The sequence below is a fragment of the Psammomys obesus genome, unplaced genomic scaffold (assembly GCF_907164565.1).
Source record: "Psammomys obesus unplaced genomic scaffold, mPsaObe1.curated_primary_1811, whole genome shotgun sequence".
Taxonomy (NCBI): Eukaryota; Metazoa; Chordata; class Mammalia; order Rodentia; family Muridae; genus Psammomys; species Psammomys obesus.
In genome coordinates this window covers 4,148,129-4,166,337 of record NW_026596134.1, presented here as the reverse complement: position 1 = coordinate 4,166,337, position 18,209 = coordinate 4,148,129, and the positions used below count along the sequence as shown (strand labels likewise).

At 43.8% G+C, this 18,209-nt stretch overlaps 1 protein-coding gene across 1 annotated transcript in view; it reads left to right on the top strand.

Moving 5' to 3' along the window:
* The first annotated feature begins 47 nt into the window (after positions 1–47).
* Positions 48–18,209, top strand: part of Evl (Enah/Vasp-like) — a 122,763-nt gene continuing 104,601 nt past the window's right edge. The window contains exon 1 of the mRNA XM_055592833.1: positions 48–296. Within this exon, the coding sequence (XP_055448808.1) occupies positions 292–296 (5 nt within the window). The 5' untranslated portion in view covers positions 48–291. The remainder of the gene's footprint in view (positions 297–18,209) is intronic.

Below are 18,209 nucleotides of genomic sequence, written 5' to 3'. Positions count from 1 at the left end.
CCCGGCCCGTCGGCGGAGGGGCGGGAGGCACGCGCACGCGCCGGCCCGGGCACGCGCGCCCGCCAAGATGGCAGGGGCCGGGGCCCAGCTGTCAGTCTCCGCCGCCGCCGCCGCAGCGGCCGCGCTGCCCCGCAGCTAGCGGCCCGACGCCCGCCGGAGAAGATGAGCCCCCGCCGCCGCCGCCTGCAACCCAGCCAGACGCGGAGCCGCCGCGCCCGGGGCCGGCTGCCCCGCTAGCGCCCCGTCGCGCCGCGCCTTCATCCCCGGCCCCGTGCCCGCCCGGCAGCCACGATGAGGTGAGTCGCGGCCTCGAGCGCGGCGAGGCCGAGAGCGCCCGGCGCGGGGGGCGGGGTGCCCGAGCATCGGGGCGGCCCCGAGCCCCCCCGCACCCCCGCCGGCGGCCCGAGCACGGGCAGACGGGCAGGCCGCGGGGTCTGCGGGAGGCCGCGCCCGCCTTGCGGTGCCTTCCCGCTGCGCGCGCCGCAGCCGCGCTCCTGCTCACTTTGCCATCCGTGCCTCTCCTCCATCAGGGCGCCCTCGTCTTCACCTTTCCTTTCTGACCTGTCCCTTTTCTCTTGCAAACCCGTAGAGTGTGTCACCCCCAAAGGTACGGCTGTGGATTTCCACTCGGCCAGGGAGCCTTGTCAGCACCCAGAAACTCGCGTGCCCTCTTCATTCGCTGCACCCACCCTTCCTCTGCAGACTATCCCTAGCCTGATTTCTAAGGTGGGGTGGGGGGCGAGTAGCGACATACGCTTTTTTTTTTTTTTTTTCTGTGCAGTTTTATCTTCTAAACACATCTTCCTTAAACACCGTAGTGTCCAATTGTAGATTTGCTTCACCTGTTTTGTGAACTGTATAATTCAAATATAATTAAATGCACTATGTAATTTTTGCGTCTGGCTTCTTTCATCAAAGGTATTTCTCAAGTTCAACCATCGTGTTTCTATGGTCGCCTTGCATAGTATAAATGGGCCACAATTTATCCATTCTACTACCGTTAGTAGACTTTTGAGTGTACCTTTTGGCTATTAACGCTGTGGTGAATATGCCTGTGTGCTTCCTAAAGCATTCATTTCTATTGAATATATACATAAACATAAAAACATGCATATCTTCTGGTGTAGTGGACAGAGCTGAATTCCCAAAGCTATGTCACCAGTTTATACCAGCAAGGATTAATAGCTCTTGTTTAAAATCCCTGACAACCCTTGGTATTGTCTGTCTGAAATTTTAGCCATTGTGGTGAGTGTGAAGTGACAGTCCATCAGAGTTTTAATTGGCAGTTTCTGGTTGACTAATGAGGCTGATTGGCTTTTTGTGTTTGTTTGGCTTCTTTTATAAAGTGCCTGTTTAAACAGTGTCCAGTTTTGCCTGGGGGGTTGTCTTCTTCCTATTTGGTAGGGTTTCTATTCCTAAGAAGATAGCTTGCTAACATCTTGTAGAAATCTTAAATGTTTTGTTTTTCACAGGAAATGATATCCTCCACCTGGCATTGGTTTTGTGTAACATGCAAAAGGACTTACGTTTCATCACATAGTCCTTACCTAGCATTATTTATTCCTCACTGTTTATCAAGATCACCTTTCCCTCAACTTGCATTGCTACCTTTGTCATCTTTCGGTCTTTTCTTTTGGGATCACTTCTGTCTGTCTGAAGAACCTCTTTTAATGTCTGCCTGTCTGTTGCAATGTTGGGTATCAGACCCAGGGTCAAGCATGCATCCACTGAGCTTTTGTTTGCTTGGTTTTGGTATCTTTTATGCATCTGCATGAGTGTTTGTGTGTGCGCTGCACATAGGCCTCGGGTTGGCTTTGGGAGTTGCTCTCCAACTTCTTGGTTGAGGCAGGTGTCTCAGTTGAACCCACAGCTGGCCAGTATGGATAAGTCTCACTAGCCATCCTGTTGGTCCTGTCTCCTGACAGCTGCAGTGGCAGGGAGGCTGCCACACCCACACTACTTTTATATGGGTTGTATGGGTAGACATCCTTGATGCTTGCATGAAGGGATTTATCCTTGGGACCATCTCCTCAGTCTTTGCTTTCTTGAGGCAGGGTCTTGTTATGTAGCTCAGGCTGATCAGGAACACAGTAGTCATACTGGCCTGGAACTGACCATCTTCCTGACTGTTGGGATTACGACTGTATACCTCCAGCCCGGTCCCTTTAGCATTTATTAGTGTAGATTCTGCTGGCAACAGATTGAAAATGTTTACCCTTCACTTTTTTTCTGGTTTATAAACAATTTTATTAAGCTCATACCACAAAACATCCATTAAAGCATGCAGTTCGTGGGTCTTTAGGATAGCCACAGAGTTGAAAAACCATTACTATTAGAACCTTTTCCTCTAAAGAATCTTCATTGGTTAGTTTAAGAAATCAGGACATCCACTGCTTAAGCATTTTAAAACAGTCTTGTAGTATGACTGGATTGTTCTTGTTGAGAAATCACTTGTGTAGGCTCTTTGAGAGGAGGTCTTGCTTTGTCTGCTCCTTGTTTTGTGGTTGGTTTATTTATTTATTTATTTATTTATTTATTTTTTTATTTATTTATTTAATTTATTTATTTATTTATTTTGTTCTGAGATAAAAACCTCCCACTGTAATCCAGGCTGGTTTCAACTTCATGACTGTGCTCAGTCTCTTGAGTACTGGGATTACAAGCCTGAGCCACTACACTGGCTCTTGGATGGCCTTAAAGTGTTCTCTTTGCCTTTGGTTGTCAGTAATTTCTCTAGGCACTCCCTCCCCCCAACCCCTCTCTTCTTTCCTTCTTTTTGACGATGACTAGTCTAGCCCATGCTGGCCTTGAGCTTGAGATCTTCCTACCTCAGCGTCCTTAGTGCTGAGAGATGACAAGTGTGCAGCACTGCTCAATGTCAGGCTCTTGTGTGTTTTTGTTTCTATACTTGGGTTCGTATGGCTTCCTCCTCATTTTTTTCTTCTTATTTGAGATAGACTCTTCCTGTAGCCTTAGCTCTCCTAGAACTCACTGTGTAGACCAGGTTGTCCTTAAACTCACAGAGATCTACCTGCCTCTGCTTCATGAGGGCTGCTCTTATGGCTTCTTGAATCTATGAATTTATGTCTTTCATTAGCTTTTCACATACCGGCTGTTAGGACTGTCTTTATCCACTTTCTCTTACATTTGCTTCGAGGACTGTGGTTATTTATATGGACCATTTTATACATATCTATTTCTCTTTCCGTCTTTGTCCTTTTTATTTATCTCTCTGTTCTTCATTCTGGATATCTCTTCATATACATCTCTTCTGCTTTATACAAGAAGCTGTTGTTGAAACTATCCATTGTTGTTTTTAAGTTCAGTCACTGCATCTTTCAAATCACAATCTGGCTGTCTGGTAAAACTTCTAGTTATCTGCTCAGCTTTTCAGCCTTCTCTTTTTATCTCACTGAATGCCCAGTTATCGTCTATGTTTGATACACAATGTCTGTATTGAGTCATTCTCAGGGCCCTTTTCTGCTGATTTTCATGCATTTTGTTTTTGCTCTATGTGTGTCTAGTTGTTTTCCTCCTCCTCCTCTCTTACTACCACTACTACTTTTTCTTCTTCTTTTAGAATATGTGTTGGCCACAAATTGTTTTTAAAAGTAATTTGCGGCAGAAGATGATATTTTTCTCCCCTTGAGGTAATTCACACTTGCTCCACTGTGGGGTCTCCTTGGTTCAGTTTCAGGGAATAAAATATTTCTAAGCTGAGCTTCAGTCCATTGGAGGGCCAGCCTGTTCTGCTCACCCTTCCTCCCTAGAGTTTACTTCTCACCCACACCTTCACTCTCCACCGACACCCCGGACCACGCCCTAACATTCTCCTCAGAATCACCTGATGGCTTGCAGGGAGACGTTCTGTACTAGTTTGCTTCTCTGTTGCTATGATAGAACATTCTGGTCAAAAGCAACTTAGGGCTGTTTTGGCTTAAGCCAAGGCAGGAACCTGGAGTCTGGAACTGAAGCAGAGACCACTGCTCACTGGCTTGCTTTCCATGCCTTCCTCAGTTGCTTTCTAACACAGCCAGGACTACCTATCCAGAGGTGGCACTGCCCACAGTGGAATGGCCATTCCACATCAGTCATAAATCAAGAAAATGTCCCACAGACTTGCCTCCAGGCCAGTTTGATAGAGGCAATTCCTCATCTGAGGGTTCCTCTTTCCAGGTGCCTTTAGTTTGTGTCTAATTGACAAACTGGCATAAGTACCTTATCAGACTCTGACAAGTCTACTGCAGTGGCTCTAAGCCAGCATTTATCTTTTGTCTGGTGTTATTGGTTCCGTTAGCTAACATATTTTTCTGGTTTACTTAGTCCATGGCTATCAGAGACAAAAGGCCTTGGTTTTTATACCTTCCAGGTACTTCGAGTCAAAATTCAGTTCTGGCAGTTTATGCTGCTGAGCAATAGTAGCTGGGGAATAGTAACAGTCATTTGCTTGTCTCAGATATGTCCAGTTGTCTCGTTGTCTCAGTTTGTTAAATGCTCTTGGATTTTTAAACAAGCAAGTAAACAAACAAACAAAAAAACAGCAAAACAAAACACCCTTGAACTCCTTAATATATAATTAATTTTAAAAATGGAATTTTTGCTCAGAGGTATAAGTCAAGGATATGGAGGTGATGGTGGTGCATTTTGTTTTATGCTTGTTTATTTTTCCTGTGTGATTTCTTTAGCTGTTGATTTGATAAGTCATACTTTTATAGGGTCTTCTTGAGGAGAATCTTCGACATTTGACTAGAAATGGTACAATTCTCAGTCCCAATTATCTTTGGGTCCAGTAAGAAGGCAGATTGTAAAAACATAAGTTCTTACGATGACTTTCAAGAGGAGTTGTTTATTCCTTTATTCTTTCTTCTATTTGCAATTGATTTTAACATGGTTTTAAATTAGTTTAACTGGGTTCATTGTTGAGAATATTGATAGCTTGACATCCTCAACATTTATATTTACTTGGACCTGAAGTTTTGGCTTTTGCAAATAGTCGATGAGACCAGGGGTCCTTTTGACTGTGCTCAACTGTTGATATAATTTGGTTATTTTTAAGGAGAGGAAAATGAACTGTCTCCTCCACTCTCACATCACAGTGATCAGCATTAAGGAGCCAGGTGGCATTCACCTGTGGTTCCCAGGAGGCTGAGGTGGGAGGATCATTTGAGCAGAGGACTTTGAGGCCAGACTGGACAGCGTAAGAGACCCACATCTCAAAGATAAAACAATTTACAGGAGAAGAAATGGAAGGCTGTTTCGACCTCAAAGGTGTAGGTATTTATTTCCTCCACTCTGCAAAAGTGGATACTCTGGGTGTCCTCCAGTTTTACTCAGTTCTTGTTTAGTTGGATTTGGTTTTCTGAGTCTTGCCATGTGGCCAGGGCTGACTTGGAACTTTGTGTATCTCTCGCTGTCTTCAAGCTTGCAATCCTCTTGCCTCAACCTCCTTATAATTCAATTCTGATACTGTCGGTGTCAGCTCCTACAGACCAAGGACTAAGTCCTCAAGGCTGTCCAACAAATAGTCCCCATACTTGGAAGACTTAAACTTACAAGGTTCTTTTTGTTGGTATTTAAAGCACCCAAGCCCACTCGTCTTGCTTGCATACTTAGTCATTTCTCTGTTGGGGATACTGTCTTCTGTGGACATTTCCCAATCTACCTTTTATCTTTAAAATATTTCATATTGAAGTTTATTTTTTTTTTAATATCGTAGAGTCATTTTCCTTGTTTCTAACACTTTTCCACTTAGGATAGTTTCTCTAGAAATTTGCATTTAAATTGGGTGGGATTTTTGTTTTCCTCAGAATTCCTTGTCAGGTACTTGACTGCATCAGTAATTTATGCAGAGATATTAGCAGTTACTGCAGTTTTCTGGGGAGATGTGAGTAAATGTCTATTTATACCCCAGGAAGTACTGATGACAGACCAAAGAAATGATTCCATCCAGTTGCAGCTAGGTGAGCTAACAAGTTTGTCAGGGGTTCTGAACAGGAGCATGAGTGACTTGATCAGCTGCATCACCTACTAGCCCCCCAGCATGTGTGATTAATCATGAAATCGCACCCCTGGAGTTCTCTCTATAACCCGAAGGCAGCCCCACCCAAGGTTGTTTACTGCTTGTGTAACCTGGGAAGTGCCTTGATCACTCTTCCCAGCCTCCTTAGTACTTTGTGGAGTCTCAGGAGCATCCTTTCAGGAGGGGATGTTTCAATTCAGAGGAAATGGCTGCACAGCAACAGTGTTGTCTAGCTTGGATGACAATGCAGGCAAATTCATAGGTATATGACTGCAGCTTTAGCGTCCGAAGAAGTGTGGATCCTGTAATCCTCAGAAATCCTTGTCTCTGCTAGGGCTGGCTGTGTGGCTAGTCTAGCATATGAGGAGGTCTGGGTGTGGCAGGGAAAAATCCCATGTGACTAGAGTGTTGTGCCAGTTGTGATCAGGTAGAATGCCGGTTAGAGCAGAGCTTAGAATAAGGTGTACAGACACAAACTAGGCCTTGCTCATTCATCGTCACTGCCCTTCTCTTGCTAATTTGGCCAGGCCAAGGGCCTTTCTGAACTTAGTGCTATAGATGAGGGTAGAAGAGCATTTTCCAGATGATTTTGCCATCAAAGATAAGATCAGTTGTAGAGGACATAGGTCAGTCTCAGGGTCTCTGTGTGTGTGTGTGTGTGTGTGTGTTTAGGTTCCTGGGTTAGAGCCAATGTCATTTTACAGTGATTTTAATTTGAGCAGTGGCATTCTCTAATTAAACTACTGTCACTTCTGGGCATGTAGTTCAGTGATAGAGTGTTTTTCAGCTTATGAGAGGCACTGAATTCCACCTTTAACACTAAGAAATCAATCAGATTAAATCAGTCAGTAGATCAATCAGCGGTTTACAAAAGTATTGGCACTGAATTGTGCTGATTTCATTTGATTTAATCTGTTTTGTTGTTGTTGTTCATCTACTTTTACATAAATTAGCCAGCATTGTTTCCTCTGGTATTTTCTTCCCCAAGGGGAGTTGTACATGCGAGTGTGAGAACCCTAGGATTGTCCCTCCCCTTGGCGAGGAGTCTCTGGAGTTGTGAGTGTCGCACTAAGATCGGTAGCTTAGAACAGAACATCCCCAACAGATGAGCTTGGGACCCCCCCCTGAAACAGTCAAGTAGAGGTCTCTCCTTCCTGTTTTCCTAACTTTTGAAAAATATTTTTTTTTCCTTGTTTAAATGTATGTGTTGAATGTGGAGAATTTGAAAACAAAGGTATAAAGCAGACAACAAAAGTAAGCACTGAAGCCGTGTGTGGTGGCCCACACCCTTCCAGCCAGCACTCTGGCTGAAGCAGGAGGACTTAAGTATGAATCCAGTCTGGGTTATATTTAAAAAGTCACTACAAAAAAAAAAAAAAATTAGCAGTGGATCTATTATCTTCTTCTCCTTTAGGCATGACATTTGAATAAGCCTGGCGCCATGGTATATTGTTTGTCAGGCATCCTACCTCTGACAAATGCATTTCCTTCCTTCCTTAAATATTCTGTGGGAACATTTGTAGTAGTTGTAGCTCACACAGCACACCACGACTTACCAGCACCCAGGCTAGAGCACCTGTCTTTATAGCTTCATTATTGTAAGTAACCCTCAGATGAATGCCTATGTGCACCTTGAGTAAGTTAGCAAGTGGATTGCGGGGCCAAGGAGGATAAACATTTTAAGGGTTATCTATCCACTACCTGAATGTTTTCTCTAAATGAGAGGAAAAGATAAAGCTAGGGAAAGCAAGATTAACCCTGGAGGCTTAAGATGGAAGTTCGAAGTTCTCTCTCAAAGCAAAGAAAAGGGCAAAACTGAGGTAGAAAGGGAAATCAGTGAAGCATTTGTAGGTGGCAACAGCTGTTACTACAGAGACCACAACTGGTCAAAGCCCAGAGAAAAGTGACTGCAGTACTTGGCCCTAAACACTTACACACACACAGGCACACGCATTCCCTACCCCAAAAGGCTCAGGGAACATCATAGAAAGAATGTAAGAGTCAAATGCTGGGGAGGTGTGCTTTGAAATGATGTCTTCTGGACACAGCATGGCTGTTGCTCATCATGGTTCTGATGTCCTGCATAAGAACAACAGCATTTCATCATGGAATGGGGTAGGGCTCATAAGAACCCACCCCTCTCCGGGGGCAGCTATGGTGGCTGGGGGAAGGGGTGTCTGTCTTCACTGGCGTAGCCTCCCACCCATGCTCCTATAAGGCAGCCCTATTTCAACCCTGTCACATAGGCACAAAACACGTGAAAGCAGGAGCTTGCTGTGGTCTCGGTGTCTGTGGAAGAAGGAGGGGAGAATGAAGTTTAGTAATAGAGAGTTAAGAGGACTAAATTCATTATATAAATGTGTGGAATAGTCAAATAATTTAAATGTTAAACGGTTATAAAGGGTGTATGGGGGAGTAAGGGCGGAAAGGAGCCTAGGCTTAGAATGGTGTAGTCCCACCTCGTCACCAGTAGGGGGAGGCCGGTTCCCAGTTCCTCTGTAGGTGTTAGCTGTGCCGGTAAAGTGCCCTTGTCTTTAGGGCTGTGTCAGTGAACTTAAGTTTTTTGTTTGCATTTGTAAATTTTTGTTTCATTTATCTCCATATACTTTAAGCAGCTGTAGTTTTAGAGTCAGGCACCTTGGATTTCCCCTAGGCTGCTGCCAATAAGCTAACTCATATTGAACATAATTTAACTTCCAGGACCCTCCATTTGCAAATGAAATATAAATATGGAAGTCACACTTCCCAGGGTCTTTTGACATTAAATGAGAGCATATTAAAAGTTAGTGGCGGTGATATTTATCCTATTCCATCACAATTTCTTCTGTGAAGACAATAATCCCTGGAAAATGTGGAATGATTCTGATTTCAGATAGTCTGCCTTTTTGTCAGGTCACAACCTGCTAGGTTCTTCTTTTCCCATGTGTGACAGTTGACGGAGTGGGGGAACAGGTTGTTATTGGTTCCTCAGTATTTATTGGTTTACTTATTTATCTAATTTCTGTGCTGGGAATCAGACCCAGGTTTGCCACAAAGCTCCATCTTCCATCCTTGGCTTGTTGTTGTTATTGTGTAGACTGGCCTGAAATTCACCATCCTCCTGCTTTGTCTTCCTGAGTGCTGGGATTACAGGCGTGTGCCACCATGCTTGACAGATACTTCAGCTCACAAAATGAGTCAGGGTCATATTCTATAAAAGTTACAAAAAGCCTTAGGGGTAGAGAAGATAATGGTGCCTGACGCAAAGATTAAGAAAATACATGTGGCAGTTGAGCACAGGTAGCTTTAAAATTCACAAAAGCCATGCCAAACAAGTGCACTGAGCCAGTGTGTGCCTCTTACTCTGACTGTGAGCCATGCTTTGTATAGCTCTAAACACGTCTCCTTTGCGTCTTCCAGAGACCATAGACAGCTGAGCTTATGCAAGCTTGCTATCTGGGCAGCCTCTTCCCACCCCTTTCTGCCTATGAGAGGTCTGCCTCGAGCCTGGGCTTTAAAGGTTTGGTCCCCGCCACCCTCTCCTGTAAACATTCTGTGTCTTGCCTGCCACCCTGCAGCTTCTGTGGAGTTGTGTTCAGTGCTCTCATCAACCTCTCCCTGGAAGAAGTTTAAGCAAGAAAAGACTGGATAAATTAAATCACACAGTTGGTCAAAATCTTGCCATTGTTACCATGCTAATTTCTTAACCTTCAAATCTGGAGTTGGGGATTAGCTCAATAGCATCCTTAGCTTTGGTCCTCAGAAGCAGTACCACCACCCCTTCGAAAAAAAGTTTAAACCTTATATGTACCTTACATACTGCAGTAGTCCTTGCGCCGTGGTCTGAATGAAGGACCTTCCTGGTTAGTTGTTTTTGGACTGTCCTATGTTTTCTCTTATGTAAATGTTTTTAATATGAAAGTTTGCCCTGTAATACCACAGTCCTTAAGAGACAGAAATCTTTTGATATCTGTTGGATCCATAGAGCCTACCACTGTGCCCGGATGTAATGCTTACTTTGTAAGCATTGGCACTGGCACATACAACTAAAGTGGATGGTTTAGCATGGCATCATTCCAGTTTGGCTTGGATTCTCCTAATTATGATAGTGCAGACAGTCACATCAATTGGTAGACATTGGCACAGAGACGCAAGCTGTTTTTATTGTGCTTAGAGAATTAGCACATTGCTGGTGGCAGTGCCTTTGTCTGTTGTCATACTGCTGCCATGAGGTATTTGTTTGATGACATGGTGGGTTTCCCCCATTATTTCCTTTGTAAGGACTGTAACACTCACTATCCCAGCTGTTCCTCAGCTTTATTGAGTGTGTAAATCTTTGGAAGTAAAGGAGGTGTGTGTGTATTTATCATTCCAGATGGAGATCCAGGTCCCCCTCTCTTGGAAGAGGGAGGGAGGAATCCTTATGTCTTAGGATTTCAGTTTTATAGGAAGACTGAGCAGCTAGTCCAGTTCCCATGTACTCCTCTGTGCTAAGTCTCCTCTATTGCCATCTAGTTCGTTGTTGAAGTCTGTGCTTATTCACGTTTCCTTTGCTTTTTGTTTTGTGTGCTTTTTCTCAGGCTCCTCTTGATGGTGAAAGTTTCTCTGACTTTCATTTTTCTTCTTTAAAGATTGATTTAAAATGTTTAATTACGAGTGTATATGTGTCCGTGTTTGTCCACATGTGTGGGTGCCTGTAGAGGCTAGAGGCCTGAATTAACTGGAGTTACAAAGAGTGTGAGCCACCGGACACGGATGCTCTGCTACTCCGGGAGAGCACACTGCACTCTTAACTGCTGAGCTGTCTCTTCAGCCCTGACTTTTTCTTTCTTTCACTCACCTTGACTACTTTGACCTCCACTGGTGGGCTTTATTAAACGATTCTGGTTCACTTGATTTTGACTGATATTTTTCCATTGATTACCCTGGGCATTTAAGTTTGGAGAAGAGAGGGATGCAGAGGGAGGTGCTGCTTTCATTTTGTACTGAGGGCAGATACTAGACTGTCCACGATGCTGACCTTGGTCACCTGCTAGGTTCTTCTTTTCCCTCTGTGTTGCTTTTCTCACTGTGACCAAATACCTCACAGAAACAACGTAAGGAGAGAAAACTGGTGTTCAGAGTAGGAAAAAAACCAAAAGAGTGCAAGGGAGTGGCAGGCGGGGACCTCCCAGGGACAGGAAAGTCCTTCAGTGTTAGAGTGCTGTGGCCGTGTGTACATGTGCAGAAGCTCATGGGGTGGGAGTGTTCGGAGAGGAGCTTTAGCCTGGTTCTTGAAGGACACAGACAGAAAGGAAGAGGGTCCTGGGGACATGATACTATGCTCTGGGACATGCCTGCAGTGACCTGCTTCCAGCCTGGCCCTACCTCCTTAGTTTCCAGGACTGAAAATATAGTTGCAGTAGCGGAGGACCAAGGGTCCAACACATAAGCCTGTGTGCCACCTTTCCTAGTCACGTTACAACAGTCCCTTCATCCTGGCTCTTTTCATGGAAGCCCCACATTCACACCGCACTTGTATGCTGGGCATGCTACACCGAGCAGTGTTTTTGAAATGTTAATAGCCATGTATCTATGTTAAGGTATATTAGAAAAACACCAGTTTAGTTTGTCCATAGTGTTTTGGGTGTGTTTCCGACCAAGGCTTATGTGGGGGAAAACTGGAGGGAGATCTCACTGTAGCTACCCAGTCCTATAGGCCCTGTTATGTCTGAAAGAAAGGGAAGAGCAGGTATGTTTTAGCTCCTACCCCACTTGTCAGAGGTAGACTTCAGCACACTGACCACCTGAGTCTGGTGATAGTCATTGGTAGACACCAAAAGAGGCTGCCATGGCATCTCACAGCCGAGAACCAGGAGTGGGCTCTTGTAGACGCTTGCTTACTATTCTTACAAAGTAAAAGGTAAATATATTTCATTTTTTTAGTCCTTTCAGTCAGTGCTTCTCAATTTTTAATTGTAGCCAGTAATTTTTTTTACACTCCTTGATTGAAGTCAGCCATTTTGTTGAATTTTTAGTGCATGTGCTTGTATGTGTGGTTTTATTCAGATATTCAAATCTCTGATCCACTTGGAATTTGACACCTGGCTTGAGAGATGGATTCAACTTTAGCCCTTTGCACCTGGCTATTTAGCTACCCAAGTACTACTCCTTAGAAAGCCTGTTTGCTCCCAGTGTTTGAAGTTCTGTTTTTTTCTTGTTTTTGTTTGTTTTTTTTGTTTGTTTGTTTTTTGTCACAGATAATCAATTGTACATGTTTCTGGATTTTCCATTCTGTTCACTGGCCTTTATTACAGATGTTATTCCTGTGCTTATACTAATACCTGACTTTCAACTGAAGAGGCTTTGAGTTGGTTTGAATAGTTTGTAGGGTTACTACTGTCATTGCTCTGGTAAGAATCCAGTAACTGTTCAGTCCATGAGGCCGGATGTCTTGGCTGGTCCTCAGTGTACCCCGGAATTCCAAAGATGTAGGCTACAGTGCCAGTGAAGGAATGGACTTGAACAAGCATCCTTCTTTCCTGTCTTTTATATAGCCTATCAGCAGAAGATGTGGCCCAGTTTAAAGGTGTGTCTTCCCATCTTAAAAGATCTGGATTCAAGGTGTATCTTCCTACTTCAAAAAAGCAGGATTAAAAGTGGGTCTTCCCACTTCATATGATTTAATTAAGAAAAAAAAATCCCTCACAGGTGTGTTCAGCTGTCTGGATTTTAGTAAATTCTAGATGTGGTCAAGGTGACAACTAAGAATAAGCATCAGAAAGTCACCCCTTGTCAACTTGACACACAATCGAATCTCCTTATGTTATGCTTAATTTACAAATAAAACAATAACCAAACCATTACACCTGTGGTGGTTGGACTAGAAATGGCTCATACATTTGAATGCGTGGTCAGTAGGAAGTGGCACCACTTGAGAGCAATGAGATGTGGCCTTGTTGGAGTGGGTGTGGCCTTGTTGGAGGAAGTGTGTCACTGGAGATGGGCTTTGATTTTCAAAAGCCTCCCCCCCCCCCCAAAAAAAAAGTGCAAATGTTTATGCCCAGCACCCCTGGGCAGAAGCAGGTGGATCTTTAAGTTTGAGGCCAGCCTGGTCTATAAAGTGAGTTCCAGGACAGTCAGGGCTGCACAGAGAAACCCTGTATAAAACACCACCACCACCAAAAATCCCACCAAGCCAGCCCCAGTGGCTGCCTCTTCCCACTGTCTTCAGATCCAGATGTGGTACTCATATATTGGATGCTGAACTCTGTCCCAGCCTTCCAGGCTGCTGCCACATAATTTATAATTTAACTACATCTTCAAAAGGCCATTCCACTTTCTATCAGGCCAACTGATTCAGGATGGTGAGGAACATGGTAAGACCAGTGGATTCCATGATCGTGGGCCCGCTGTCTCACTTCTCTGGCTGTGAAGCAAGTTCCTTGGTCAGAAGAAATACTGTGTAGAGTACAATAGCGGTGGATAAAAGATTTTCTAAGTCCACAGATGTTAGTCTTGGCAGAAGGATTATGTGCAGGAAAGGCAAATAACTAGAATAATTATCTACTCCAGTGAGGACAAAGAGTTGTCGTTTCCTCAGAAGTGGTCCAGTGTAGTCAACATGCCACCAGGTACTTGACTAGTAACCCTGGGTAGTGGTGCCACATCTGGGACTCAGTGGTGGTCTCTGCTGTTGGCAGATCTGGCACTCAGCAGCTGTAGCCAGGTCAGCCTGGGTGAGTAGAAGTCATGTCAAACCCATACATAACCTCCTGCTACTGTGGCCCGTTTGTTTATGGGCTCATTAAGCACTGACCAGATGGCTTGGGAAAGAGGTTGATTGTCCACAGGAGGGTTAATCCTATCTGCTTGATTTTTGAACTCCTCCTGTGCTGAAGTCACACTTTAATGAGTATTTATGTGAGACAGATATCTTCACATCCTTTACCCATTTGGAGAGATTTATACACATATTTCTTCCCCAGATGTCTTTCTTACCAATTACCCCAATCATGCTCTTTCCTAGTCCTTGACCATCCAGCCAGTCAGTTGACTACAGCCCATGAGTCAATGAATAATCCAACATCTGGCCATTTCTCCTCCCAAACAAACTGTAGTACCGTGTGTACTGCCCAGAGTTCTGCCCACTGTGAAGATTTCCCTTGGCTGCTGTCTTTCAGGGCTGTCCCAGGAAGGGGTTGTAATGCTGCAGCTGTCCACTTCTGGGTGGTGCCTGTAGGACGTGCAGAACCATCAGTAAACCAGGCCCTGGTCGTCTCTTCCTCAGTTACCCAATCATGGGGCATACCATGAAGCTGTCAATGCATGCAGTTCCTCCAGGGATACCATACTGTTTTTAATTCACTATTTGCCCTGGCAGAGACTCCCATTCAGTCTTTCCAAACATAATAGCCCTCATTCCACAGGCCAGAGAACCGATGTGAGAATCCTGCTGACTTCTAAGGATATGTATCCTAATTATACATTCTGGGACTTGGAAATAACCACAGGATGTGTTCAGGAACCCACTGGACCTACTGTGAGTCTAACTTCAGCCAAAACTCCCTTAATCACCTGGCCTCCTTAAAGGCCATACTTTAACTGGAGGGCCACAATGTTTCTTGGGATCTTCTGGAATCAGCATCAGTTCATAACTAGTATCTGATAGATTCTGGAAAGACTGTTTCCTTTCCACCAGAGTTACCTTTATAAAAGGCTGTAGAGGGACTGAAGAAAGGCTAACAGGTATTATATCAAGGTCCTTCTTTGGGATCCTGGCTGTCCCTTCATTCAAGGAGTTCTGGGTTTGCAAACTGGCTCAAGTCTGGAAATTGATTCATGATCAAGATTTCCTTTTATCATGATTGAATGGAGGCTTTCTTTCATTTGTTTGAGAGTTTTCCACTTATACAGATCAATGAAATATAACACTAGCTTTTTTTTGGTTGGTTTGTTTTTTGAGACAGGGTTTCTCTGTGTAGCCCAGGCTGTCCAGGAATTTGTTCTGTAGACCAGGCTGGCCTCCAACTCAGAGCTCTGCCTGCTTCTGCTTACTGAGTGCTGGCTTAAAAGGCATGTGTCAACACTACCAGACCCAGTAGCATTCTTGTCTCTTCCATGCCTGGAAACGTGATTAATTTACCAGTACCAGAGGTCCATATGAGTCACACTACTATAAAAATCACTCTGCTTGTGCTACCTATTATGGCATCATGGGCATGGCTTTGTCTCTGCTACCCATTATGACAACTACAATTAGCCGGCCTTTGGTGCTTCAGTGCTGCCATCTGGCCCCTGCTGTTTCAAGGCCCAGCCAAACCCATCACATTTAATTCCTCCAACTGAGAGCAGCATCTCCAACACTAAGATCTGTCACAAGGAAAAGGGTGACAACAAAGCTCTGCAAATGTGTGCACCTCTCACCGTTTTTAATCACCGGATTAATGAAGGGCATGTCTTCCAGGCCTTTCCATTTCAGAGGATCAGGTTTTACACAGTGTGCCTGCTCTACCATTGTAACTTCTCTGAGCCTTAAAATCATCAACACCAAGCCAAGGGATATCAGGCATCTGTAACTCCTTTTCAGTGGCTGTCTTTTGGCAAATGCTTTACTCAACCATTCAAACAAACTTTTGACAACTTTTTTTTTTTTTAACTGTAAGAGCTTCATATTAAACCTAGAATATCCACTTAGTGGGCCTGTGTCAATAAACTCAGCCTGATCCAGTTTTATGTTCCTTTTACCATTATCCCACACCCTTAAAATCTATTCCCACACATATTCCGCAGACCTCTGCTGGAATGAATCAGCAAATTCTTTAAGCTCTTCAGTAGTCTAGCTCACCTCCTCATAGACTATACTTTCTATCCTCTCTCCTCCCCAGTTATAGGTCTAGAAGCAAGTAATTTGAGCCCCTGAGGGACTTCAGTGTTATTTTTCTTGGCATCTCCTCCAGAGAAATCTCTTCAGCTTTAGCAGACAATGAAGGGTTAATTTCCTCAGTCAAAGGTGAAATAAGCAATGTTTCACGGTGGGGGTGAGATGAACCCTTGAGAATGTGAGGAGTCAAAATTCAGCTTCCATCGGGTCCTTTTCAACATCCTCATGCCCAGTTACAGGGTCCCATTCTCTTTTTACTAATTAATACCCTCCAACGCTGAATTGAATTTTTGCTATGATTCAAACAACCTTATAATGAGGGCTTTGGTTTGATTTTCTACAACTTTATCTCTGTGGCTGATGGAGAGATTCTCTTCCAGGGTGTGTGTATGTATGTGTGTGTGTGTATAATTTATTTAGAATGGCTTACAGGCTGTGGTTCAGCTAGTCTAACAATGACTGTCTACCAACAGAAGTTTCAAGAATCCAGTAGTTGTTCAGTCGACGAGGCTGGATGTCTCGACTGGTCTTCAGTATACGCTGGAATCCCAAAGAAGTAAAGGCATGGACTTGCAAAGGGAAGAGCAAGCAAACAAAAAGAGCAAGCTTTCTTATTCCTTGTCCTTTGCATAGGCTTCCAGCAGACAGTGTGGCCCAGGTTAAAGGTATATATTCTCATTTCGAAAGAACTGGAGATTCTTAAAAGTTGGTTTTCCCATGTCCAATGGTTTAATTAAGAAAAAAAATTCCTCTAGGCTGTACCCAGCCACTTGGGTTTTAGTTAATTTCAGATATAGTTAAGTTGACAACCAAGAATGACAATCACAAAAACCAAACAAAAAGCAAACCAAACAAGCAAGAAATCATACTTGAGAAACTATACAAGGGTGAGTAGAATGGTTAAAAACACTAGCTCTCTTGCAGATGATGTGGGTTCAGTTCCCAGTGCCAACATGGCGGCTCCCAACTATCTTTAACTCCACTTCCAGCGGATCTAAAGCCCTCTCCTAACCTTCCTGGGTACCAAGCACTTGTGATGTACATACATACATACAGGTAAAACATTCAAAATAAAATGAAGAAGCCTAATTTAAAAAGTAGCTTAAAAAATACAAGGGTAGAGTTGTAAACTACCTTCATAAAGTTCAGTGCTTTCTGTTTATTCTACACCAGAAATACTTGAAAAGGTCCACCTAACTCCCAACCCCTCAGAGCTCCTACCTTAGGTATTTAATTAATCTGGGGTTATGCACTCATTTGTTTGAAGTTTCCAGATTCTCAAATGTGCAGCCAGAATTGACGACTGCTGAATGAGTCCTGAGGTCATGCCTGACTTATCCAGTACTGTAGTCTCAGCACTTATCATTGGAGCAGCTCAAATGTAAGTGCTCAGTAAATGTGTGTTGAATGTTTCCTAAGTCCTTCAATTTTCAAATATACAAGACTTCAGAAGTTGTTTGCCTAGGGCTCTCAGGTTAACTGGTAAGTAGAACAGTGAAGCCAAGGTTTCCTTGTGCTCTATTTTGGCCACCTTCCTTTGTGTGTTTGCCTTCTTAGTTCTCATGTTGTTCAGTGTTAGGACTTCCAGTTCCTACTCCGCACTGAAAAAGGATGAATGAGCCTTAGATGCTTAGACAGATAACAGGCTGGACTGTTATATTATCAGCCTGTGTTCTGTGTCAGCCCGCCGCTAAGTCAAGTGAGTGTGGGACAGGGGAGAGGAGGCTGAGAAACAGGGGACTGAAATGTTCTCTGCTTTGAGCCTCTGAGTTAAGTAACTCACTGTCATTCTCCTTTTGTTTATAACTGATTTATTTTTATTTTTATTATGTGTATGCATATGTCTGCTGGTCCCTGTGGAGACCACAGAGGTCAGATTCCTCTGGAGCGGGAGTTATAGGTGGTTGTGAGCTGTCCAGGGTGGGTACTAGAAACTGAACTGAGTCTCAAGTCTTCTGCAAGAATAGTAAACACTTTGAACGACTGAGTCATCTCTCTAGCCTACTCTCTCATTCTCTCTCCGTCCCTCCTTCCCCATCCTTAATGGCACTTTCCACCCCATTTTAGCAGTAAAGCAGTTACATTTTAGAATACTTGATATTTGCGTTATTTATTTAAATTAGGATTCTCATGGCTTTCTGTTAAGGTAATTCCAGACCCATCTTCCCATACTGCAGTTGCTTTATCTACTCTTGACTTGTGTATAAACCCCTCAGAAAAACTTCAAAAATGGTGGAGACCAAATAGGAAAAGTGATAATGAATTATAAAGGATTATGTAAGGAAATTGTCCTCTAATTCACTGTGTGTGTGTGTGTGTGTGTGTGTGTGTGTGTGTGTGTGTGTGTGT